This window comes from Ipomoea nil, unplaced genomic scaffold (assembly GCF_001879475.1).
Source record: "Ipomoea nil cultivar Tokyo-kokei standard unplaced genomic scaffold, Asagao_1.1 scaffold1043, whole genome shotgun sequence".
In the NCBI taxonomy this organism is placed as follows: Eukaryota; Viridiplantae; Streptophyta; class Magnoliopsida; order Solanales; family Convolvulaceae; genus Ipomoea; species Ipomoea nil.
The window spans coordinates 6,690,598-6,717,863 of record NW_017617471.1 but is presented as its reverse complement, the minus strand read 5'-3'; the positions used below and the strand labels follow the sequence as shown (position 1 = coordinate 6,717,863).

The following is a 27,266-nucleotide window of genomic DNA, read 5'->3' as shown; positions in this document are numbered from 1 at the left end:
AAGTGAAAAATTAAATTAATTAGTTAAATATATGTTGGTGATTGGATTAATGATTCAATACAACTATTCAAAATATTATATTCTAGTTTTTTTTTTATACATATCCACACTGCTAAATTGTTAATTTGTTACTATTCTTAAGATGATTATATACCGAACTTATTTTTCATTTTAGGGTACTTGTCAATTTTATCTTATAGTGACCTCTCAAGTCTCAATTGACCCACCTCTCAATTGACCCATATATGTTATCCAATAAAAAAAAATTTACTTATTGAGCCATGTCTCATCCTAATCCCAATTAGCTAGTATCATTTAATCCAAACCTATTCATCTTTAACAATATATATTGATCTTTTTAATAATAAATTTGCAGTGGGTATCATAGGTGACTATAAATGATACCAAAAGAGTAACACAATAATCACAATAATAAAGCCTGGAAAGTTAGGAAGATTATATAATCATTCACAACTAGGACGTACTGCCTACATATATAGAAAACAGTCAAAACATGTATGACATAGCTTATAATTTTTTTAATTAATTAATATATACTTAATTATTTATTCTGGAAGGGCCAATATTAGTGGAAACAGATAAAATAACAAGTGGAGTTGGTTCCAGATTTTAGGATCTAATCATGGTTTATGAGTTGCCCATGCACCCATGATGCAGTTTTGGAAGGATGTGACCAATAATGCACTTCCAAACATTTCTTTAATTCCAAAATCTCATTAAAAAAGTTGGATTAATTTGATGATTTTTTGCCATGACAGTGTTAGCTGACAACAGGACTATAGTATTATATTGTATATGTCCATATCTGTTAGAATCTTGTAATTGAATATAACATTAGTTTAACTATAGATTTCCCTATCCTTAGTTAGCTAAGATGTTGCTTGCACGCATTTAGCTCAATGATTTAGTATGTAGGCAGTATTTGGGAGAAGAAATCAATGTTCAAACTTCGACAGTGGTAGTGTGAGGATTATGCCCAAAGTGGACAGATCTCTTATGCGCACCGGTATTTGATCATGTCTGCTGAGTCATTGATTTACTATGATTTACATCCTCCCAAGTATTCTGTCGGGCTGGGAGTGGGGATTCAACCTTTTGAGAGAAGTTAGCTATGATGTTGCTGGCTTGCTACAATTTTCATGTTATTCAAAATGTAATTGTATGTCCATTTTCTTTAATTTGTTTCATATCTGATACTGCTAATTCTACGTAAGCAATATAAATAACACAAGACCAAGTAAAGCAAGTAATTCTTTATTGATCAAGGCAGAGTTCCTAAGTACAATCTACTTGGTTGCACTGAGTACCGACTGACTGCGGTCGGGAGTCTCTAGTTACAACCTATCAATCGTCCAAAAATCCCCTACACTGTAGCTACTGTGGGTACTTATAGCCGCTGTGCCGGAGACAAGATCCCAGCCGCTCGGCATGTCTTCCACGTAGCCACCACGTGCCATCCTCCTGGGTGCCCTGCCTGTCGATGTGGAGAGCCGCCACGTGTCTTTAATCAGCTCCCTCGCCGAAGGACTACCGCTCGGGTTGACACCATCGCTCGGGTAACTCCCGGTCGGAACCCGACCGGGTTCTTCTCACGGAGCCCGACCTGTTACCTGCAAAGATAGAGAGAAAAGGACAAAAGTGCACTTGGTCGTGGTGAAGCTATGTCGGTCGGGATATTCCCTACCAAGAGCCCCCCAGCCCGGGCCTTTTTGATCAATCGGAAAAAAATGGGACGGGGTGAAGAAGCCCAACCGTCAGCCACCAAACCGACCTGCCAGCTGTCATTCCCTCCTACGCCACGTGTCGGCCTCTGCCGGCCTCGGCGATCCCATCCGTCGCCTCGGATTCAGCGCGGGTCGTGTCAGGCAAGTTGGCCCTTTTCCCGCCTAAATTCCCTCCTATAAATAGGCCCTTGAGGCCCTCATTTGAACTTTCCTCACTCTTTCGCATCAGTCGGTACCCTCAGAGAGTCCCGAGCAGAGCAGCTTAGCAAGGCAGTCGAGCAAGCAAACTTCAACTTTCAAGCTTCAAACTTCAATCTTCCTTCAATCGGTAAACTCTCAACCCTCCTCTTTGCTTTAAGCTCTCATTTATAGGTAGAACTGCTAGGTCAACTAACTGTCCCGGACGCCTCAAGTCCCTACTAACTCCGACCGACCTTTAGGTAGATCGATATGACGGACTCAGACAGTCAAAACGCCTCGATTGCTGATTACGACGAGGAGGTCGAGCACATCAGCGACGAGGAAGTGGACATTATGTCCTACACCCCGGACGCTAGTCCCCGAGCGACGTCAGCCCCCGAGCAAGCCGCCGAGCGAGACAACGCATCAAGCTCCTCCGGATCGTCAAGCTCAAGCTCGAGCGGATCGGGGAGTACCAGCGAGGAAGAAGAGGAGAGAGCCACGTCAAGCGGGCGGGGTTCTCCAACCGAGGGCGTTAGGGAAACGCCTACTCGGGTGGTTGGGGACCACACGGAAGCTGCTCCCCGAGGGGGTGATCGAGAAAATACCCCCGAGCAGACCGAAGAGGACCCGGCCGGGCCGGCTACACCAGCTGTCGAGCTCGAATTCCTGAATAGCGAGAGTGTCGAGCAAGAGATGAGCCTGCTGACCAAAGGCAAAGCGGCTCGGATTGCTGGAACACTCCGGGGTCGGGCAGAATTCGACACGAGCCGGCAGCTGGGGAACGTGATCGACAGGCATCGGGGCAAGTGGATCGGGATGCATTACGACTCCCTGATGGCTCCGATCGCCATTCCCTTCACCCCCCTCCTGAACGCCTTCCTGGCCTATTACCGCGTCGTCCCGGCCCAGATCTGCCCGAACGCTCACCGGATCTTGGCCTGCTTCCCACAGATATGCGCTCGGCACGGGGCCGAGTGCACGATGGAGTTGTTTAACTTCATCTACCAGATCAAGGTTCTCCCGGGCCGCTACGGGGGTGGGTTCCTGATGCTGCAATCCCGGGCCGACATGTGTGCGATCAAGGGGCTGCCCGGGAACAACAAGGGGTGGAAAAACAGGATTTTCTCCCTTAAGTACGAGCCCTGGGTCTTCCCGGTCGATCGCGCTTGGAGCAGCCATTTCAGAAAGCAAGTGGTGCCGGCCGCGACTCAGGCGCTCAAGGACACGGTCACTCGGATCTCGAGTGAAATACACGAGTACTCCATCTTCTGGACGGCCGAGAGTCTCACAGCCGCCAAGCTCCCGCCCCCCACGTACGAACTAAGCGAGAAGTACCTGCCCGTACCGATGGGCGTGACGGTCGCCAAGCCTTCGAAACGAAAGAAGAAAGGTTTAGCTCGAGCTGCTCTTCCCGACCTAGCTATATTCCTTGACCAAACTAACTCCGCTCTTGTTTTGCAGCTATGGCCGAGTTCGGTGACGAAGACACCGCCCTTCCCCCACCCGTCAAGATCTCGCTCGGCGGGAAGAAGAAGGCCAAGACCAAGGCGGCCGGGGAGAAGGAGATCCCATCTGCCCGACCTCTGAGCGCCTCGACCGTGACGACGGGCGAGGGCTTCATCGTGGAGCAGCCGGACGTCCTGGTCACTCGGGTGGAGGTCGCCCGGGGAAAGGAAAAGGTCGCCGACCAGGGCGCGACCGAGGCGGGCAGCCTGAAGCGCCGCCGCGAGCAGCACAGCCCGACCCCTTCGGCCGGGCGGGAGAGGGATCCCACATCCGTGCTGGCACGGATCGGCAATGCCGCGCCAGCCCGAGCGGATCTGGGAAAGATGACCCCGACCCAGGTGGCTGAACGGATTGGCCACGATCTGGCCGAGGTGAGTCCCAACTTTTAATCTTTCTTTGCCCAAATATCGTTGATCGGGCTAATCTCGACTATCTTCTTTGTATTGCAGATCTCCCGGGCGACCCAACTTCTTCAGGGTCAAGCTTTGCTGGCCGAGGAGGCCGATCACCACAAGAAGACGGCTGCTCGTCGTCTAAAGGAGATCAAGGAACTCCAGGCTGAGCTGGAGAAAACGCAGAAGGCCCTGAAGAAGGGTGACGAGGAGCGGGTGCTGGCCGAGAAGGTCGCCAGCCGGGCGATTGGGGAGGCCCGGGAGCTGAAGGCTCAGCTCGAGAACCCGAGCGAGCTGGTGCGGGCGGCCTTCAAGGACAAGGAGGTGGGCACGGCCTTCCTAACAGCAGCCCGAGGAGACGAGGTCGGGAACGAGTTGATCGTCTCGTTCGGGAAGTGGGCCTTTACGGCCGGGAAGCAGAAAATGCTTGAACGCATCCGCAAGCGGTTGGAGGAGGCCCTCGACGCTGATGATCTCCAACTGGTCTTGTCGGCCTTACCCTCGGACGTGGCAGATCCCGGTCCCTCCCCCTTTACCCCGACCCCGAAAGCCAAGGTACCCGAGTCTGGGGCTTCGTCGGCGGCTGCCCCGAGCGGGAAAGAGGCGACCGCCGGCGCTCAGGAGGCGAAGAAGTAGATTTAGGCTTCTTTCCTTCTTTTTGTAAGAGACCTTAGTCGGGAGCCCGGTCCCGATTTGTACCGGGCACCTTTTTGGTCGTTAATGAAATTTATTTTTTGGTTCCATCTTGCGTCGCTCGTTCTTTCTTTTCGCACTTTTGTCTTTAACCGCGCAAGCGTTGACCCTTAACTCTCGACCTCGCGGCCTTGCGGCCCGACCTCGCACATACTGACCTCAATCACTCGACCACTTGGCCTTTAGGCCCGGTCTCGCGATACTCGATCCACTCAACGCCCGACCTTACGACCTTGTGGCCCGATCGTGCGTTCGATATTTCGACTTCAAAACTGGCCAGCCGATCAGGTTTACCCGATCTCCAGGCCTTTGCCGAAAAAATTTTCAAGCCTCTACGGTCGGAATGTAACCGAGCGACGGGCCTTCTATACTTCCTTATCCCAGCCCCCACACTATTGCGCGCACAGGGCACGAGTGGGTGCGATAGTGGACAGAAGTTGGATGGATCGGGGAATAATGCTGAGAGCTCCTGGCTTCCCCGATCGGTGGCGTGACTCGAGTGTCCGCCTATGTGTCCGCCCGATCGATTGAACGTTGAACTGATCTGCTGATGACAAGGTTGAAAGAAAATAACCGATCGTGTCGCCGCATACAAACGGTCGAGCAATCATTGATCGTATATACATTAAACTTTCCCGCTCGCAGGCGGTTGAATTAATTTTACAACCATAAAATTTACATAGAAATGACGACCGGGACTAACTCGCAGGTCCAGCCCCCACTTCGTCTAAAAATACAAAAAATAGGCTAATGCCTAAAAAGAACGAGGTGCTCGGAATTCCAAGTCCCCTCTATTAACTGACCCGTCGTTGTCTCTAGTCGGTATGTCCCCGGCCGGATGACAGCGTTGATGATGTACGGCCCTTCCCAATTCTGAGCTAGCTTTCCCCCTTCTAAAGGTTGACTGGCCTCCCTTCGTCGTAAGACGTAATCTCCGACTTGAAAATAACGAGGGTTGACCCGGACGTCCTTCGAGCTCTTGATGCGCTTCTGGTACTCGGCCATACGCCGAGCGGCTAGCTCCCTTTTTTCTTCGACCGCATCGAGGTCCACAGCCATGGCATGTTCATTGTCCTCCGCGTTGTAGGTTCTCTCTCGATCGGTCGGGATCCAAGCCTCGATCGGGAGCCGGGCTTCAGCTCCGTAAACCAGGGCGAAAGGGGTCTCCGAAGTAGCTTCCCTCGGGGTCGTCCGATAAGTCCATAAGACATATGGCAACTCATCGGCCCAACTACGACCGGCCGAGTGTAACTTCTTTTTCAGCCCTTCCAAAATCGTCCGGTTAGCATTTTCCACTTGCCCATTTCCCTGCGGGTAAGCGACAGACGACCGGACATGAGTCGTCCCGATCGTGGCCAAGAAATTCTGAAAATATTGGCTCACAAATTGGCGACCGTTATCGCTGATGAGATGTACGGGCACGCCAAAACGGGAAACGACATTTCTCCAAAGGAATCGAGCGCATTGCTGAGAGATGATCGTGGCTAAAGGCCCGGCCTCTATCCACTTGGAGAAGTAATCTATTGCAACGATCACAAATTTTCTCCGACCGGAAAGCTGAGGGAAAGGGCCTAAGATGTCCACCCCCCACCTAGCGAAAGGAATTGCGGTCGTGACTGGCTGGTAGAACGTTGCCGGGCGTCCAGGCATCCGGGCGTACAGTTGGCACGTCTCACATTCCCGAGCTAACTTTTCACAGTCTAGCTGGAGGGACGGCCAATAGTACCCGATCACCATGATACGACGAGCCAGGGATCTACCTCCCTGATGTGAGGAGCAGATTCCCGAGTGAAGCTCCTTCATCACTAAATCCGCCTCAAACGCGGTCAGGCATCGCATGAGAGGACCTCCATACGATCGTCGATATAGACGACCGTTCGAGACCTGGAACCTCGGGGCTCTCAGCTTGGCCTTTCGAGCACGCTGCGGGTCGTCTGGGAGGCGACCGTGCTCGAGGTATTCCTTCAGATCGGTGATCCAGCTATCTTCCACCGGTTGGATTGGGTTGACCGGCAGGCGATGGATACTGTGCTTGGGGATCACCAAGATCCGAGCTATCTTCGACATGTGTTCCGGGGCGTCTTGAGCCAATTTAGACAAGATATCCGCATCGGCGTTATCCAATCGGGGTATGTGTCGGACGGTGTACCCCCGGAACTGTGCAAGCTTCTCCATGGCGAGGTCTCGGTATAATTGTAGACGTTCTCCGTTAACCTCATAATCTCCGAGAACTTGCCCGACCACGAGCGCAGAATCTGTTTGGGCTCGGATGTATTCAGCCCCCAAGTCCCGAGCGCATTGCAAGCCATTTACGAATGCCTCATACTCGGCTTCGTTGTTGGTCGGGTGGAACTGGTACATGAGAGCAAAATAGACTTTGAATCCTTCTGGGCTCGTGACTACTACTCCTCCTCCTGCTCCTTTTTTGCTACTTGACCCGTCTGTAGCTAGCGACCACCACTCGGCCTCGGGATCCTCAACCTCGGGGGGTCGGGTATCCCGGGCGGTGCACTCGACCAAGAAATCTGCCAGAGCCTGACCTTTGATTGCTGGTCTCGGTCGGTATTCGATCGCGTACTGGGTCAGCATTAACGCCCACTTAACTAGGCGTCCTGATGATGAAGCGGTTCGGAGGACTGGTCCGATCGGCTGATCGGTCAAAACGCGGATTGCTCGACCCTGGAAGTAGGGAGCCAACTTCTTCGCGGCGGTATAGAGGGCGTAGACGACCTTCTCTAACCGGGAGTACCGAAGCTCGGGACCATGTAGCGCGTGGCTTACATAGTACACCGGTCGCTGGACTCCTTCCGGATCAGTTCGGCACAATACTGCACTTACTGCACGATCGGAGACGGCGAGGTACACGTCTAGCTCTTCTCCGAGCTCGGGCTTTGAGAGCACAATAGGTGACATGAGGTACTCCTTCAGCTCATCGAAAGCTGCTCGGCACTCTTCGTCCCAGACGAACCCATTAACTTTTCGCAATACCTTGAAGAAAGGTAAAGCGCGCTCGGCTAACTTGGAGAGGAACCGGCTGAGGGCTGCCAACCGACCGGTCAATTGCTGGACCTCCCGAACGGTGGAGGGGGGTTGCATGTCTAGAATCGCTTTTACTTTGGCCGGGTTGGGCTCAATTCCTCTCTTGGTCATCATGTAGCCAAGGAACTTGCCGGTCTGAACCGCGAATGTGCACTTGGTCGGGTTCAGCCGCAACTGGTACTTCCTCATGATCTGGAAGCACTCCCGGAGGTCTCGAGTGTGGTCGGATCGGTCCCGACTCTTGACCAGCATATCATCAATATAAGCCTCCATCGTTCGGCCTAATAGATCGGCGAAGAGCATATTGACCATCCTCTGATAGGTCGCTCCTGCATTCCGGAGGCCGAACGGCATCACTCGGTAACAATACAGCCCGTCCGGGGTCACGAAGGCTGTCTTGCTTTCGTCTTCATGGTGCATCATAATCTGGTGATACCCCTTAAAGGCATCCATGAAGCTCATCAACTCGGCCCCGGCCGTCTCGTCGACCATTTGATGAATGCTTGGTAGCGGGTACGGGTCGAGCGGACAGGCCTTGTTAAGGTCCGTGAAGTCTATGCACATCCTCCAAGCTGGGGGCTTTGGAACTAGAACAATGTTTGCCACCCACTCGGGATAAATAACCGGGCGGATGTGCTCGATCGCCGCCATTTTCTTGACCTCCTTTCTGACAAACTCGCGGCGATCGGAAGATAGGTGTCGTGTCTTCTGCACGACCGGCCTCGCTGCGGGATCGACGGCTAGCTTATGGCAAATGACCGATCGATCGATCCCGGGCATGTCTTCAGGTCCCCACGCAAAAATATCAGCATACTCCCTGAGTATGCTCAGAACCTCCGCTCGGAGCTCGGGGGTGAGGGCTCGGCCAATCTTAATCTTCCTATCCGGGCGGTCCTCGGACAGGGGAACTTCTTCTATCTCCTCGGAAGGTTCGGGTTGTTCCTTCCGTTCTTTAGCCTCCTCCTTGGCTATAGTGTTCACTCGGGAAGACGGACCGGAATCGCGTCTGTTGACCGCTCGGGTGTAGCACTTCCGGGCGGACTGGACATCGCCACGGACTACACCGACCCCATTTGGGGTGGGGAATTTCATGCAGAGATGGGGCATGGAAATTATCCCACCGATCTTCATGATGGCGGGTCGGCCTAGGATGATGTTGTGGACGCAACGGAGGTTGACCACAACGAACTCAAGCTCTGTCTTGATCGACTTCGGGGGGTGCCGACCTCGACCGGGAGAGTGATTTTGCCTTCGGGGTAAATGAGGGCCCCGGTAAATCCCGACAGTGGTACACCGACCGGAGTCAGCTCCTTCCTGTCAAGGCCAAGCTTCTCGAACACGTCCAAGTATAGGACATTCACACTGCTACCCGTGTCCACCATAACCCTCTGGACGTCCGTTCCCTTGACGTCGATTGTGACCACGAGCGCTTCCATGCCGTGGTCACTGCTACTAGGTTGGTCCTCTAAGGTGAAGGTTATGGGCTCCATTTTTTGTCTTTTCCCAGTCTCTCGGGAATCCACAATCGCAACCGGGCAATTCGCCCTCGGCTGGGAAGCGTCTTCTAGGCCACCAAATATGACATGGATGGTGGGCTTGCCGGCCGGACGGCTACCGGACGGAGGGTCAGGGTCCCGTCGGTCATCGTGACGATCGTCCCTTCGATCGTCTCTTCGGTCCTGACCCGACCGATCGGAGCGGTGATGAGATCGCCTGTGATAACTCTGATCGGTACTCCTCTTGCTTTCTTCTCTCTTCCCCACGCACTTGTCCAATTTTCCCAAATTGAGCAAATCTTCCAACAATTGGCGCAGGTGGGTACACTCCTCGGTATCATGCCCGGCGCATCGGTGGTAAGCACAGTGCTTACTCTTATCAGGGCCGTCTCGATCGGGATGGGGGAGTTTGATGAGGTTGCAAGATTGAGCATACTGCATGGCCTCCGCTGCAGATCGGTTTAAGGCCGTAAACTCACCAGGCCTGGTGCGGGATCGGGGACGATCGTCTCCCGATCGATGTTCCGCCCGGCCGGCCGATTTACGGGACGAAGAACCGACCTCTTGCGAACGTTTCACGGCATTCGCCTCACCAGCATTGGCGTAATCCGTGACCCTTCGGAGGGCCTCCTCATACGTGGTCGGGGGGTGGAGGATAAAATCCTGGTACAGATACCCCGCCCGAAGGGAGATATGGAGCATGTGGGTGGCGGTCGCATCATCCATGGGTTCGACCTCTCCGACCGCCGCTTTCCACTTGATAAGGAAGTCGGTCAAGCTTTCCCCTTCCAACTGCTTGGCCTTCTCGAGGTACATGTAAGACTTCCTCACCACTTTGGAAGTAATGAACTTCCGTACAAACTTGATCGCCAGGGTCTCAAATTTGTCGATCGACCCCGGGGGCAAGGTGCGGAACCACTCTGCTGCCCGACCGGTGAGGGTTGAGTAGAAGGCCCTGCACATCACGGCGTCTGAAACGCCCTTCAGCATCATATTGCTGAAAAAATCATTCACGTGAGCCTCAGGATCTGTCCGACCGTCGTAACTCTTTTCTCCCGAGACCTTTAAGTCGAGCGGGTAAGGCTGAGCCATTACCGCGGCCGTGAAAGGCGTCTGGTGGAGGGTCGATCGGTCGGCCGGGGGTGCTGCAGGATATGCATTCCTTAGCTGCGCAACTTCCGCCTGGAGGTTGTAGAGCAACCCTCGGGTTTCGTTGAGCTCGGCGTTCTGGGCGGCTTGGGCTGTATCTCGAGCGCGTCGCCGTCGATGTGATCTCGACCCGCTGTACCCGGATGAGGCCTCGTGGCTAGCTTCCTGCATTTGTAGATCCTCTTGCCTGGGATTCGGGTCCTGGGGTCCCAGACGCTGGCGCATCTCTGGCCGGAGACGATCGAAAGCTACCGCCCGGGCAACCTCCTCAGGGTCCTCCGCTCGAACGGCCTGAACTGGTGCCTCCATCGCATCAGCACCCCCCGACCCCAACCGCGAATGAGCCGAGCGTCGAGCCCGGGAAGTGGACTGACGCTGCGGTTCTACTTGTGCGGTCGGCTGTACTGGAGGGGCGGCGGCTGGAGCTGTATAGGCAGGCGTATATGGTGGATAGCCAACCGGGGAAGGGTAGCACATCGGTTGGCCTGGCCAAAACTCGTATGGTGGAGGTGGGACCGGATACGGGTACTGGGCGGGATACATCATCGGCTGCTGTTGGTACGGCAGACCGGGTGGTGGGTATCCCGGTTGTATGTAATTTACCGGCTGTTGGGCGGCCGGGTATGTATTTGACGGATGCGGTGGTGAGAGATTGAGGTTGAGGTCCATCGTCTGACCCTGCAGTTGGGTAGCATAGTGGTCGGAGGAGCTCGCCGCATCCGCCTGGTCGTCGGCGAAGTTGTTGTGTGCCCACGGATACATGTTGGAAAAGAGACCGGGTGCTCGTCAAGACGTTGGCTCGTTGCACGGGTCCCCACAGACGGCGCCAAAATGATACTGCTAATTCTACGTAAGCAATATAAATAACACAAGACCAAGTAAAGCAAGTAATTCTTTATTGATCAAGGCAGAGTTCCTAAGTACAATCTACTTGGTTGCACTGAGTACCGACTGACTGCGGTCGGGAGTCTCTAGTTACAACCTATCGATCGTCCAAAAATCCCCTACACTGTAGCTACTGTGGGTACTTATAGCCGCTGTGCCGGAGACAAGATCCCAGCCGCTCGGCATGTCTTCCACGTAGCCACCACGTGCCATCCTCCTGGGTGCCCTGCCTGTCGATGTGGAGAGCCGCCACGTGTCTTTAATCAGCTCCCTCGCCGAAGGACTACCGCTCGGGGTTGACACCATCGCTCGGGCAACTCCCGGTCGGAACCCGACCGGGTTCTTCTCACGGAGCCCGACCTGTTACCTGCAAAGATAGAGAGAAAAGGACAAAAGTGCACTTGGTCGTGGTGAAGCTATGTCGGTCGAGATATTCCCTACCAATATCTATTGTATATGTCTGTTTATTGGACTTTTTATTTTGAGCCAGTTAATTATGGGACCTAAGCTGATTTATTTTATTGTGGTCTTTTATAAGTTAGGGTCATAAGGCTGAATTCATCCATTACGCATTTTTAGGTAGCTATTGTGCATTGTTTTTAGTAAATATAATCAAAGCTTTAAATTAAAAGAATCATATTGATCATAAGGTATTGTATATGAAGAAAGCTAGGATATTATTAATGTTAACACATTCTTATATTTAGTTGAGTTGTCATTAAATGTATAAAATAAAATACGATTATGTCATGTACTTTGAACCATCTTATTTTAACAATCTTTGTATGATTGATGTTAGTGTTTGTTAATTCAAAATATAGTTTTTAATTAATTAATTATACATGCCAATGATCTTTAAAATACTAGTTAAGATCAGATTAACAAAAAATTACTGCAAATTTTATCGATCAGTCAATTAAGACTACATACATGAAACTAATCATATTCATATCAAGTAGGATCTTAAGGATGACAAAGTTTAAGTTACACTACCTCCAAATATTTTAATTACACTCCAATCTTTAGTTCTTATTTGTTTCAAGGCATTGTTAAAAGTGCTTAATTATACGTTGGCTCTAAATTTTTTTAAAAAAATAAGAAAGTCATAGTTATTCTCGCTGTTTATCGTGCTTGGTTGAATTTTTTCACTTTAACATTCAGAGCACTGGGCAAAAATCACATTGCGTTAGCATCCGCAGGGACCATCGCAATGCTTTGTTTAATTAAATAGTCAGATTATAGTTACCTCAAATTTTCCTAAACAATTCTCACAAATTTCATTTGATATTCAACTAAAGTAAATCAAAATTGTGATGATTATTTAACTTAAATAATTATGAAGCTAAGTGGATATAGAAGAAGATTGTACTGAATTCATCAACATGCATGTAAGGAATCATATCATATCACATATTGTAATCACAAGTCTTAGATGTAATTTGATAAATCCAAACGTTTGATTGGTGGAATAAAGAGAATGATGTTTGGATAAGATCCTCCCCCTCACATAATTATTGTATCCTACAGGCTACGTACAGCTAGCTATATAATTGAACCACCAATTATTGCACAAAGTTCCACCTCAAAACATAATTTTTCTGCAGTACTATGTATATTATTACGATTGTACTTTTTTTTTTTTTTTTAGAGAGAGAGAAAGGAGATGATATATTAAAGATCAATCAAAGACGAGATACACGTGGGTGGTGTAGAAAACCACAAATCAAGGGCAGACATAGAATCAGAAGCTCGCGTTAGACATAAAATTACGATTGTACTTTATATTTGATAAAATTGTGATCGAGTTGTATGTGAGACCGCTGTATCACTGATTCTTATTTGTGAAGTTGGTTGGGTACGGATTAAAATGTAATATTTAAACTGAAAAATGTAATATTAATTTAAAATAAATTGTTTGATCGAATTGTCATTTTTTTTGAATGCGTTTGAATTGTCATTTAATTATAAAGAAAAATGTAATACTTTTAATTATTTGAGGAAAATTGTAATACTTTTAAATCAAAATGTAATGTTTAGGGATTGAATAGTTACTTATGAGATAAAATGTAATACTAATTATGGATAAATTGATTGATTGTTACTCATAAATCATAATTAAGAAAAAAGTAATATTTTTAAATCAAAATGCAATATTATGAGCAGAAAAGTTACTTATGAGAAAAATCGCAATACATATGTGAAAAAGTGTAATATATATGAAAAACTCTTTAAAACACTAAAAAAATTCAAACCCCTTTAAACCCCTATTATACCGTTAAAATTCTTAAACCCCTCAAAATCCCACCTGTCTCAATAATGAGAATCCGTAAGACGATCTCATATGAAATTTTTCTTAAATAAATTTATATATACTTTTTTATTACACCGGTGTTGGGCGGCAACTTAAAAGACTGAGTCTATCATCTTATCATCAAAACATGGCATTGACTACATCACAAATATATGAAATCAAAATTACATATTTACTATTAGCTATAACTTTTGGTTTAGTGGTAAGCGTTTGATCTTGACAACTGGTACCAATTCAAAGCCATCGAAAGCATGTGTATGTGCAATTGAAGCTGGCAAATACGTGCTGACAGAAGTGAACTGAGTTTTACTTACTATATACTGTCAGATAGTGATTATGATTGTAGGTGTTGAAGAAGGATATAAACTTGGGTTCGATTCCTATTAAGAGAAAACATAAATTTAGTTTCATTGTGAACGTGGACCTGTCACGTTAAGATTTAGACACATCAAACGATTAACCTTTTTCGTCAAATTTTGGGATATGACGTTAACCTAGGTAGAGCTAGTAGTTAAGTGGTCTCACGGCATGTGGTATAGACAGCTGCATGCTCACCTGCGCAACAAAACATAAACTACGCTTCTTCAAAGGCGTGTTCGTACTGTCCATTCCATGTAGGTAGATGTGTGAACATCCAATATGTTATGATTTTTTTTGTTTTGTTTTGTGTTTTTGGCTTCACATGATAATTGGTAAAAGATCCAATGTAATTTCGAATTCTTAATAGATATAATTTTAAAAAATTTTAATTTCAATTTTAATAGTTTAACCGTTCGCATATATATATATATATATATATATATATATATATATATATATATATATATATATATATATATATATGATGTGTAACCCATGTAATCTTGGACATCTAATAATTAAAAATAATAGTTGCAACTTACTATGGTTTTTATTTGGGCTATAAAGTGCAACACTTTATGCTTTATGGTATTCTACACTTCTCCCTCACTTGTTAGGCCAATTTGTAAGCTTTTTTCCATTATTTATTCAAGAATGTAAAAAGTGCTTCCAACATTGACATTTATAAACATAGTACACATGATGATAGATAGAGACAGTGTAACGCAATAGGGTAGATAAATAAATGGCCAAATGACATTATTTTATTATATAAAAAATTGTTGGGATTATTGTTTTAATTGCAATTATTCAATATTTAGGAGTTCTTATAAGTTATAATTATAATTGGAATTTACGTTATTTATTGTTCATCTAGTAATTGAATATATTCATTGGGTTGTGTTATTAGTTTTTTTTTTTTTTTTTGGAATGACGAGAAAATCTATAATCACTATTAAGAGGTGTGTATTGGGTAAATAGCTATAACTAATCGGTTTGAACCAAGATGACCGGTAAGCTACTCTCACTAGGAGTCAAACTTGGAACATAGTAGTTAGTTAGTTACCAAGTCAACAATTTAGTCAACTTAGTTGGGATTGTACCCTAGTTTCATTCTTTTTAGTTCTAGATATAGTCGTTTAATTATAAGGTAAACATATTTAATCCATTACTAATTATCTCCTCAGTTGTAGATATGGTTATTTCACTTAATTACAATGCAAATAAATCTCGATTTAAATTAGAGGGAAAAAAATTGTGTTGCTCTAGGGTAAACATGTTTCTTTTAACCTTATAATTAAGGAACCACATTTCAACATTTAAATAAAATAATTATAAGACAAAAAAGTGTTTCTTCAAGATATAGACACTCAACTAAATCATGTAATTCAAAGTTATAGTACACATACTGACATACTTTTATTTTTTTTACTCCATTTTATACTCTTCACACACTTTAATACATTTCAATTTAAAAGAAAAAAAGTCACAATTTTTATTCATTTTTTCTTCTTTCTATAATAAAATAGAGTTAATTGTCAAGAATTTATTCCCATCTTTCTCATAATTCATGTGTGGTCATAGTTAACCCATTATTTGGCCACCAAGGAAATGGCAAATTAAGAACAGAAGTGTGAAGTATTGGGATTGCTACTTTTTGTCAGCACCACACCTTCAAAAAAAAAATTAAAATAATAATAATAATAATAATTATTATTATTATTATTATTATTATTATTATTATTATAATAATAATGTGCCTGCCAGGAGGCCTGATTAGATGATCCAATTGCTTTAATAGGAAGGAAAGGCTGTATCATCTCCATTGAATGCAATTTATTTGATAATAAAAATAACCAAAAAAAAAAAAAAAAAAAACCCCTTCAATGATTGGGAATGAATTATTTGTACTTGTTGGGTACTGTATCATCCCCAGCCCTTTGCTTTCTTAGTTATGGAGGCCATTTCAGATTTTTTTTTTTTTTTTAATCCAAGTTTTCTAATTCAATTTGACTATATTTTAGACAACATGAACTTGATTCTTAAGTCTATGAAGAGGTAAATTGAATCAATCTAGCATAAAGACTGAACACCAATCTAAACATACACTTAATTATGCAGCACTTCTGTCCTTGTCAGTATAAATAAATTTTAAGTGAGGTTTCTCATCCAATAGACTCAATACCTAGGGCAATGCGATTTTTATTTGTTTTCATGGTTGGTTGTTGTCTGATCTTGCTCAAACCCAATAGTGATTGGCCCAATATCAAATCAAGATAAGGTAATGGAATTGAAGCATTTGTTATTTTTGGATACCAAAACTTTAAGATAAGCAAAAGTTAACCCAATCTTTAAAAAAAAAAAACACAAACCTAAAAAAGAACATACATTGAACTTATAAATTGCACATCTGAACAAAATAATTGACTCTTCCAACTCATATAATTTATTCCACTTCATTTATTTATTTTTAAAACAAGCAAGAAAGAAAAATCATAGAAGTAATCGTCTAATATCCACACAAACTTCTCTAGGTCTAGGTCAAGAAACATGCACTCATGAAGTCATCGAGAATGATATGTTGAACACTCAACCGTGACCGATAAAAACCTTCAAACCAAGATCGCATTGCAGGGACGCTTTAACAAGCGTAGCTGGTCTCCAACCCTATTTTGCTATCTTATCTTTGAATTGAAATATTTAACAGATAATATGATAAGTGATCGAAGTCCTATTGATCTTTTTTTTTGAAGACATCGAAGTCCTATATCATTTACTTTCACTACACTACAAGAGCATAGCTAGCCCCACCAGTATCACTACCACCACAACCACAAAAATTACAAGAAAAATGGAATCGAAGAAAGATTCAAACCCAAAACTTACAAACTATCACTAGGTTACAGCCATACATATCTATGGCCTCATCCATCAGCCATCATCCATGAAGACCTCCTATCATATCTACTTATAATCCATCCGTGCAATGCTTTCAGCTGAAGGTACAATATATCACTTTACCACGTGCACTGATAGTAACACCAAACAACACATTTCAACTTTTTTTGGAACCACCAAATTAAATGTTATTGTGATAAATATATTTTAATAATTAATGTGAGGTTATAGATTTTGGAGGGTTTGCATGAATCTAATAATATCTGTACAAAATTACAAGTGAAACAATTAATTGTGACAAATATATATTGATAACTCTCCCCCAACCAACAGACCCATCTAATCTTTAATGCATATATGCAAGCTCAGCAGTCTAATCCAGTTCCAGTTTCTCAGCTTTTACTGGCCACTAGATTAGAACATACGTGTTGTGGCATTAGCTGCACCAGGTTTTAAGGTTGTGGTGCTGAAATTTGGGCTTCCAAATGATATTCTTGGGTGAAGGTTGGTGAATGGGCAACTCTATCACCAGGTACTTATTATTGTATGGTCTATATAGTTGTGTAGATTATATTATCAAATAATGTATATTCAGTGCATAAATAATGTACTTTTAGTATATTAAAAATGTATTTTGTATTCAAGAAAAATACATTATTTTGTATAATGTACATTCATTACACAAATAATATACTTTTAGTATATTAAAAATGTACTTTTGTTATGGTCCACACAGCACTATGCGGACAATAGTTCACACAATAATTTGTCATCACTAGGGGGTTGTTGGGCGGAGGTATGAAAGGGACAAATATAACACCATATATGCCTCTTAGAAGTGTAGCAATTTTAGATAATAAAGTTATGCATTATTCAATTTGCTACTAAGTATAACTTTTGGCGTAGTAGTAAATGGTGATACTGATACGGATAAATCTCCCTCAACAATACAAAACATTCATATCCAATGATTTTTTTTTACAAGTGGTTTGTTCTTTATTGACTTTAGTGGTTTGTTCTTTTTTCTTTCTTAATTTTTTCCTCATAAGTGGTCTATACACTTTTCTTTTACTTGTCGACCAATCAAATCAGGATTGGTTGATAAGAGCATCCACACCAGTGAATTTTTCTTTATTTTTTGTGGAACCCACGATGACTTAGATATAGAGAAGGAGGTGAGAGAAGCTATTTTTAACTTCTACAAGGAAATAGTTTTTTGTAGATATTAAGGAGAGAAAAAAAAAATGAAAGTACCTATTGTGCGCGTTTCTCGCATAACAAACGCCCACGCGCCCGTTGGTGCGTTAAGGGGCCATATTCTTTTCTTTCTTTTTTTTTTTTAAACCTGCAGATTTTTTTTTTTTTTCTTCTATCCTCTCTCCCATATGTGTATCATAAAAAAAGCATGTAAAATTTTAACTAGTGTGGATGCTCTAAAGATGTACTTTAATATGGGTGAGCATAAGGTCTGCTAGTTTCCTAGTTTTTAAGTGTATAGGGTTGATCATTTAAAGATGGTTGTAATTGATCTTAATTAATTGTATAAAAATATCACACATGTAAGGAAATTGCCACTCCTTAACCACCGCATTGAATGTGCACCCAAGTAAAATCAACCTAGATTGTTTTTGATCGATTTTAATCAAAAAAGTCAATATGTAACTCTCAGACAATTAGGTTAATTGTCTGACAAATTTGGTTATGGTTGCCCTCTAACATGTACTATTGCTTCTAACACAAGAATAAGATCTGCCTTTTGGTTTGATCAAATTATTGGAAATGGATTAAGGTGGATGTGTGAAGAAGCACATTCCTACCAAAAGGTTACATGAAGTCTGATCTGTTGAGGAAAATTGGTGGTTACTGATTGGGCCTTACCTTTTAGAAAACAAATCAGCGTTAGTAGCGTACACAACTCTTCGTGATCTTCTCTTCAATTGAAACTATCCAAATAGAAAAAGACCAATGCCAAGCAACATGAAACTATCCCCAGTCTATTTTGTTCTAAATCCACAGGCCACAGCATTGGCAAGCAATGAAGTTTCATGCTAAGAAACATTTTAGAAATCTAGAACTGGAATAGATGAGATTACAAAGTCTATCATTCTATTTTTTCGAAAAGCTTTTTTTGAATGAAAAATGACATGCTATTTCTTATAACTTGTGTGTCTAAGCTTTAAAGAACCCAACCATTAATTTAGGAATACACAGATGTACAATTATAGTAAACCAAAAGTGTAAACAAAATATAAGAAACAAGTAAATCTTTGAGCCAAAATTAATTTTGAAAGAGAAAATATAATAATGAAACCGTGTGCACTTTTATTTAACAAAAAGGGGGAGAAAATGTTGAACCAACTATCTAATTCATAGAAGAACTGAAGAAGTGACCTTTCAAACAATGGGACAATTGAGACTGAAGTCCAGTAGGCAGTGCAAGAAAGTCAACATAATGTAAATTTCTTCATGATGGACAACTTTTTGCACTGATAATAAGAAGGGTAGCACAAGACTGCGTGGCTAGCCATCCATCCATCTGTTGCATGGTGAGATCACGTGCCAAGTGCCAACCACTGTGGGCAAAAAGGAACCTCAACTTCATTTATACTCTGGCTCTGCCTAAATAAATACATAGTTCTATCCAAATGAACACATTAAAGAGGAAAAATAAACTCTTGTTTAAAAATACTGCCAATGTAAAGATGTTTCTAGAAAATCAAAAATAAAATTTAGTATGAAATGCTAGCCCCCTTAAATTAAAAAAATAAAGTACCTACTTCTATATGTTGGCTAAAGAGTAAAAATAATAGAACAATCTATGAACTGCACATTGAATTTAGTTAAACCAATACTGGAGAGTATTATAAACTATATACAATTACCTAAACTAAATAGTCATAAGATTATGAGATATATATCAAACAAAGCCAACTACAGATCAATGTTCCACTTCAAACTAATGACAAATCCCGTCCAAAGAAAGATTGGACCAAAATTGAGACAGAACCAAGCTAAATATACATAGTTCCTAAATGCAAAGGATTGAAAAGGGGGCAAACAGCTATTAAGCTGGCATGATAATGATAAAGTAAATTCTGAAACATAAATGCTGTGAGGCAAATAGATTTGTTTTTTCATTTTTATTTGTTACGAGTAATAGTATAATACCATGCAAAAACTCCAAACTTGCTTGTCATTGATAGCTGGATTGATAGTTTATATAACTTCAGTGAGTGCAGAGTAGGCAAATATCAAAGATACCTCAATGATCTCACTTACAAGTCACAATAGACTATACAGGAACAACCTCTGGCTGGAGAGGTGACGAGTCATCATCCTTTGTACTCTTATTCTCAGCTGTATCTTTAGCTTCAGTTTCTTTGTCTTCTACAAATCCATCCTTGAACCTATCGTAATTTGTGGGCTCACTACTCTTGAATGGGCGTTCGCCGAGTACCCGAACCAAATCCTCTTGATGCAAGACCTCCTTCTCAAGTAACAATTCAGCAATCTGAGCTACATGCTCCTTGTGCTCCTCTATGAGCTGGACTGTGCATTCATAAGCCTTTGCAATCCATTCTCTAACTTCATTGTCAATGATGGCAGCAGTTTTGTTGCTGTAAGGCTTGCTCATCTCAAATGCATTTTCATTTGGAGGGAAGGAAAGCAGACCAACCTTGTCACTGAAACCATACACTGCCACTTGGGCATATGTCATCTTGGTGACTTTCTCCAAATCATTCTGTGCTCCTGTAGATATCTTCCCCAGCATAACCTAGACCAGAAAGAAACCATGTCAGAACATTGTAGCTAGTGTGAGTCCCTACTTATTAGCAGTTATTTGCTTCAAAAACCACCAAGAGGGTAGCCAACCACTCATAATACATTAGAAAGCATTTCCTAGTGATATCACTTTGCCTAAGCTATATGTGAGAACAAAACAATCAAGACATGTTAAATTGTTAATCATGTTCCTCAGGAAATGAAAACTAGAATATTCAACGGTGTTATTTGTAGTATCAGACACATAAGTCGATGCATCAGAGATGTTTTGTTCATAACTTTTACACCCCATTATTGGATTTATTCCTCTTGTTTATTTGCTTACTTTGGCTACTCCACTATCAAATTCAAACCTATTGAAATGATAAATGTCATGACTCTCCTCCCTCTTTTGGACTTTGGAATAAAAAATATGGATGAAATATAAAATAAAAATAAAAACTGTCTTCCACGCATTGTTGCAGAACTGTGTGTTATTTACATTTATACTTATTTATTTATATTTTTATTTATTAATTTTGATTCCAATTCCAATGTTTAAGGCAAAAATAATTTTAAAAAGTATACCCAACTAAATACCCCATAACTAGCTTCTTTCAGGAGAGAAATTAAATAGATAAGAGAGTTGATTTTACCTGCTCAGATGCTCGACCACCAAGTGTCATGCATGTCATATCAAAGAGTTGTTCTTTTGTCATCAAAAGATTTTCATTAGGAACATATTGAGCAAACCCAAGGGCTGCAGTACCACGTGGAACAATTGTCACTTTGAGCAATGGTTCTGCATGTTCCAAGAACCAACCAGCAACTGCATGGCCAGATTCATGGTAAGCAACTGTTCTCCTTTCCAGCTTGCTTATGACCTATGCAAGAAAATGGGTACCATGATATGCTAATGATCAACAAGCTCTTATTGAGTTAAGTAATGTTGGCAAATGCTTTCTGAGAGCCATTTTAGACATCCATAGAAATGGCATGCCACTTACAATGTAAAGGAGAGAAATTCTAAGTTAAGACAATAAATAGCAGAAGGCCTAATCAAGCAAGACAAAAGTAATCACGTCTCTCATGCTAGATATTTTGCTGTTCCAGCAGCAACAGACCAAAAAATCCAACAATGTAACATTGTTCCTTCTTTGGAAAACCTTACTATCTTAGTTAGCATACAGTGACTTTCCTTTAGCTCACATACTCTGTAGTGTGCAGAAAGCATGTTTTTAAGTTACTATAAAGACAAATAAACAAAAGCAGATTAGGGAAAGTGCTCTTTACGGAAGGAAACACCATTGACCATGGAAAAATGGCATTCTGAGCTTTGGTTATTGATAAGGAACATACAGCAACAAGTAACTTCCAAAGAGTCTAATAGAGATCCCAACATGTAACAAAAAAAGAACCAACAAGTATCCATATAACATTGAGCAAGAGCTTCAAAGAAGAATTTCAGACCCCAGGATGAAATAATAGACACAAGTAGGTTAAGTATAAGAAAACCAAGCTCATCATTCATTGGAAATTTTTTCAAAAGGCCCAAAAAGTCATATCAATGAAAACCCATTAGAAAACAAATATTTTACCCAAGTTCATAAGCCTTGTTGGATAGTAAGAACAATTGCTATCATATTAACTGAAAGAAGCAGCTTGATTTCAGCAATTTCGTAATAGACTTCCCAAGACATCAAATCATAATAATACTAGAAACAGGATAAGAGCTACTAGGTCAGAAAACAACGAAGCAAGTATAGAGGGAACAGGGGCAATCAGATACCTTGTTCTTCTTCTCAAGACCACCAATTACCCTATCTATTGCTGACTCAAAATGGTCCATAGTTATCAGGGTACTCTCATTCCTTGCGGCAATTAAAGCAGCTTCATTGCAAACATTTGCAATGTCTGCCCCAGCAAATCCTGGTGTCAGAGCAGCAAGCCGTTGTGAATAATATGATGCATCTTGGTCAAGTTTCAACTTGTTCAGATATATTCGGAATATTTGCTCACGGCCTTTAATGTCAGGTTTATCTATTGAAATTTGACGATCAAAACGACCTGGCCTCAACAGGGCTCTGTCAAGAATATCAGGCCTATTTGTCCCAGCAAGCACAACCACACCTGATGTGGTCTGAAATCCATCCATCTCCACCAAAAGCTGATTTAATGTGCTCTCACGTTCATCATGCCCACCTGAAAAACCACCACGTCCCCTTGCTCTGCCAATCGCATCAATCTCATCAATGAAAATTATACTAGGTGCACACTGTCTTGCCTCTTGAAATAAGCTCCTAACCCTAGCAGGCCCAACTCCAACAAACATCTCCATAAAATCTGACCCAGAGATGGAGAGAAAAGGCACACCAGATTCTCCTGCCGTGGCTTTAGCTAGAAGTGTCTTTCCAGTACCAGGAGGACCCACAAGAAGAGCACCCTTGGGAATTTTGGCTCCTAATTCTTCATATTTTTTGGGGTTCTTTAGAAAGTGCACAAATTCCATGATTTCTTGCTTTGCCTCATCACATCCAGCCACATCTTTGAAAAAAACCTGGAACGCCAAATAAAATAATGACTTTGCTAAAAACTGATTATCAAAGATATACTGAATCATTATTTAGTTGACTGAAAAACAAACAAACAAAACAAAACAGAAACAAAAAAACAAAAAAAAACAAAAAAACAAAAAAACAAAAACAAAAAAGGTAATTCTGACCTTATTTTTTGAATTTTTGTCCATCTTAGTGAAATGGGCTTTACCAATATTAAATATACCACGGCCACCTTTTCCACCAGGACCTCCAACACTGATCCCACCCTGCATTCTCCGTCCCATAAAGATAAGGGTTGCTAGAAGCAATACTGTAGGACCATACCTCATTATTTCTTGGAACCAATTCAATTCGTTGACATATGTCACAGGAATAAAATTATGAGGATCAATTCCTAATGCCTCTTGTGCTTCCTCAATCTTCTCTTCAAATGATTCAACACTTCCAATATTAAAATAATATCTGTACTGGCTGACATTTCTTCTACCATTGGTATCTGTTGTTGGACCAAGAACAGTATCACTACCACTTTGATTAGTTGTGGGTGCAGATGTCTTCACATAAACTTTTGCCACTGATTTGTTTGAAACAACAATGTGATCGACAAGACCAGGCTCAAGCAGCTTATTTTTGAACTCTTGGAAGCTAATCTAAAATTTACATTATGAAATTTATCAGGGAAAAAAATTTATCAAGTCACCAACTGAATCAAGTATAAATATCTAACAACAAAGCTGTTTATAAAAGAGTTATGAATAATAAATAGAAAAGGCTGACACAACACCTCCTAACCATAGACTATATATTTAGCAGCATACCCATAATGCGACGGGTAGGTAACAGAAATTACCTTTAACTGGATCTTAAGCTCCTAAAATACTAAACTAGAATTTCAAATTTCCTGAGATGTTGCATTTGAACCAAATTAGATGCTCTATTTTAAACAGTCATAATCTACAGTGCTAATGAATATATCAATATATAGAAGTTAGGACCTAAACTAAACCGGCAATTTGTAGTAGAATAGAAATCTTCATTTGGTAAATCCCTCACCTTTCCTTGGAGCATTGATTTCGAACAACTAGCAAATACAGATTCAATGATTTCCACATTCTTGAATTTTATTCCCTCAAAAGGCCTGTGGGGGTGGGGGTGGGGTTGAAGGGGAACAGAAAGGCTGATACTGCTCTCAGTGCTCTGTGGGTTAACACAAAAGTTGAGAGATAAATTTTCAGTAAGAAACTAACCTCATTCTGGGTACGTGGACTCAAAACCATTGAGGATAAAACAAATCCAATGAAGAGCAAAGATGTGATTAAGTTTTGATATTGCTTCAAAAAGTTGTCCTGAGGGCTTCCTTGCTGACCTGAACTTGAATCCTCTGCTAATTGTGAGAGAGAAAAGTGATGGCTTTGTTAAAGCTTGAAACTAAAACTAGAAATAAACTGACCAAATTTTAAAAATTTCTAGCTTACTAAACTTGTAACTGTAATTTTCATTATTTTAACACACGTCAATTTTATATTTAAGTAAACAGGAAAAAAAAAATATTAAGCAGTCATTTCATTAAGCATGATATCCAGGCACATAACATAGAAGACTAAACAGTGGACTTAGTACTTGCAACACCATTGGCACTATCCATAAATGTGCGTATATAGCAGCCACTCAGGCAAGCAAACACAAATTCAAATAGCATACAATAATGGTGCAGAAGGTAAGAGAAGTTATTGATTATGCCAGAACTCCAGAAGCATCACATTCACGATGTGCTTCCTTGTTAGTGTGTAAAACATTTTAAGTTTAGCATGCTCCCAGTTGCAATTTCATATAGAAATAAATTTTTTTATTATTTTTTTTATTTTTAAAAAGGTGGCACTGATCATCGTCTCTCTAATCAAACAAACCATCACAAACTCCATAACCACAAACCTATTGACACTAGTTGAAATTGAGGACAGTAATCAGATGAACTGAAAGATGACCAGGTCAGAAGAACTGAAGAAGTTCCCGAGGATTGGGGAACAAAGTTTGATTTGGTCATTATACTAGTCCACACAAGCATTTGTTCTTGATTATAGCAATATAGCATAAATCAAGAATGAAGATTTTGATCTGGTGAAATTACAAAATTTTCTAGAACACAGTTGCATGTACACTATTTAGTTGTTGTTGCACACTACCTAACTTATGCATGCTTGGGCTCTGTGATTTGCAAATTTAGTTTATAGGATATGCATGCTTGGGTTATAGGTTGTGCACATTTATATCCATATGCAAACTGAGGTTCTTAGACTATGCAAGTTTCCATATGCATGCTATATTAATTGATTTGCACACTTACTCCATATAATTTGCAGTAGAATAGAAATCTTCATTTGGTAAACGCCCCAGAAAAATGAGCGAAAAATTAGGAAGAGAAGAACTATTTGCAGAAGTGGAAAGGAAATCAAATACGATGTACAAAATAACTAAGGAAATTGGCCCCTTACTAAAAAGTAGGAAGAGAAAAAATAACCAATAACACACGAGGAGCCAGAGTCTTAAATGGTGCTCCAGGCTTGACCAATAATTGATGAATAGAAATAGAAATTCATATATGCTCTGCAGTTATAGTGCACACTTATAATACTGAGAAATTGAAAACCAACCAGTGCAGAGGAAGTAAACTCCATACCTCTTCCAGACTCTGATTTTTGGTTGTTTGTTTTTGGAATTTCTTTCTTGTTCTTCGGATAATAGTTTTCATAGTCTAGAAGCATCACACAATCAAAAAAACATAGTTAATGTAAACAAAATAAATTTCTAAACAACATATAAAGCCAGAACATGATCAAATGCTTGTTTCCCTCACTTTTCTTTTTAGGAGCTTGACTGCAAAAAAGCCTACGAAGTCTCGGGTTCGTGAAAATGGAATCAACATCTGATAAATAAGCTCTGTTAATAATCCCCTTTCCAGCTCCAACAGACGTCAAATAGCTTCTCACAAACCCTATTCCGCCTTCAACGCGTGCAATGCACGTACTTTGAGCCGCCAATTCATCCAAAACCTTCGTCCTTACCCCATAACCACCAGAAATTAATCCCTACATACCCCACAATACAAAATCAAACAGAAATTCATTTCTAATTAACAAATACTCATTTAACAAAGGAAGCTAAATTTAAAATGAAAATGAATTATATCATCTGGACTCACTCGATTAACCGTCGAGGGAGATGACTTAGATACGGAGCGTGCGATTCGCGAAAGCATCATTGTTCCAATGAGCCGAACATGAAGATTCCAAACCCTAACAGATGAACTGGTCCTAACAGAATATAATCAAGATGAAACCTAACACAGACACAATCAGACTTGCAGTTATGAATATGGATTAAGATAAAGATATAAGGGGGCGTTTGGTTCAGGTTATATAACATAACCAAGGGAATGTGACATTCCAAAGCTCACATTCCTGTGTTTGGTTCACATTATCTCAGGGAATCTAACATTCCCTAGGAATGTCACATTCCCTCCACATAGGATTTTGAAGGGAATGTGATTCCCTTCCATTTCTAAGGTTATGTAAGATAACCTTGGTTATGTTAGTTTATCACACACACACACATATAATTATTTTTGTAATTATATATTTTTTTATTTTTATTATGCTAGGTTAGCATATAAAATAATTTTGTTTCTCAAGTTCAATATTTTAGTTAATATTTTAAAATCATGTAATTATATATGATACCGTTATCTTATTTACTTATTTTAATTTTAAAATTTATTAAAATATATGAAAATATGTTAAGGATATTGTAGTGTGTGAATAAAAGATAACCCTAAACCAAACATGATTATATTACATACCCCAATTTTAACCAAACACAGGAGTCTAACATTCCCAGTAATCTAACATTCCCAGCAATCTAACATTCCCTAAGGTAATCTGACATTCCGTGAACCAAACGACCCTTAAAAGATACAGACAGCTATAAGGAGATTGATTTTCCGGAAGTAAATATTCAGAGAAGTTGCATGAAAAAAAAATACAACTCAGAAGGGGCGATCCGAATATTTGGACCGACTTGGCAACGTGTCTAATTACGTTTCCGCTCTTATAAAATGGATCAATAGCTCTTATGAGAGTGCATTTGTGGTCAGATTATAGGCCACAACTTCGGACGGAGACCCTGAAAAAGAACTGGGTTAATTTCATATGGGCTTTATTTAGTGGGCCCATATTTCGGATCCAAAATTAGTTGGTTACTTGAAAAAAGTCTACATGAGAGGTTTTCAGTTG

At 41.8% G+C, this 27,266-nt stretch overlaps 2 protein-coding genes across 2 annotated transcripts; one reads left to right on the top strand and one right to left on the bottom strand.

Moving 5' to 3' along the window:
- Positions 1 to 2,279: 2,279 nt before the first annotated feature.
- Positions 2,280 to 4,462, top strand: LOC109181208 (translation initiation factor IF-2-like). Its single transcript, XM_019330958.1, has 2 exons — positions 2,280 to 2,711; positions 3,935 to 4,462. Exons 1-2 carry the CDS (start codon positions 2,280 to 2,282, stop codon positions 4,460 to 4,462), a joined length of 960 nt encoding a protein of 319 aa, XP_019186503.1.
- A 15,307-nt stretch (positions 4,463 to 19,769) lies between these two features.
- Positions 19,770 to 26,367, bottom strand: LOC109182114 (ATP-dependent zinc metalloprotease FTSH 10, mitochondrial-like). The gene is made up of 8 exons (XM_019332172.1): positions 26,177 to 26,367; positions 25,832 to 26,063; positions 25,655 to 25,729; positions 24,225 to 24,358; positions 23,142 to 23,627; positions 22,209 to 22,976; positions 21,076 to 21,303; positions 19,770 to 20,432 (listed from the first exon to the last, which is right to left on the bottom strand). The coding sequence occupies exons 1-8, from the start codon at positions 26,234 to 26,236 to the stop codon at positions 19,950 to 19,952; spliced, it is 2,466 nt and encodes an 821-aa protein (XP_019187717.1). The 5' UTR covers positions 26,237 to 26,367; the 3' UTR covers positions 19,770 to 19,949.
- Positions 26,368 to 27,266: the final 899 nt, after the last annotated feature.

What these genes read in the sequence shown, in the direction of transcription:
- LOC109182114 (XM_019332172.1), bottom strand. Translation starts at nt 26,236, where the DNA reads ATGATGCTTTCGCGAATCGCACGCTCCGTATCTAAGTCATCTCCCTCG. An exon ending in CTCCCTCGACGGTTAATCGA is followed by an intron (nt 26,064 to 26,176) that starts GTGAGTCCAGAT and finishes TGGGGTATGTAG; the next exon opens with GGATTAATTTCTGGTGGTTA. An exon ending in AAAATCAGAGTCTGGAAGAG is followed by an intron (nt 24,359 to 25,654) that starts GTATGGAGTTTA and finishes CACAATTAGCAG; the next exon opens with AGGATTCAAGTTCAGGTCAG.
- LOC109181208 (XM_019330958.1), top strand. Translation starts at nt 2,280, where the DNA reads ATGTCCTACACCCCGGACGCTAGTCCCCGAGCGACGTCAGCCCCCGAG. An exon ending in CGAGCCGGCAGCTGGGGAAC is followed by an intron (nt 2,712 to 3,934) that starts GTGATCGACAGG and finishes CTGGCCGAGGAG; the next exon opens with GCCGATCACCACAAGAAGAC.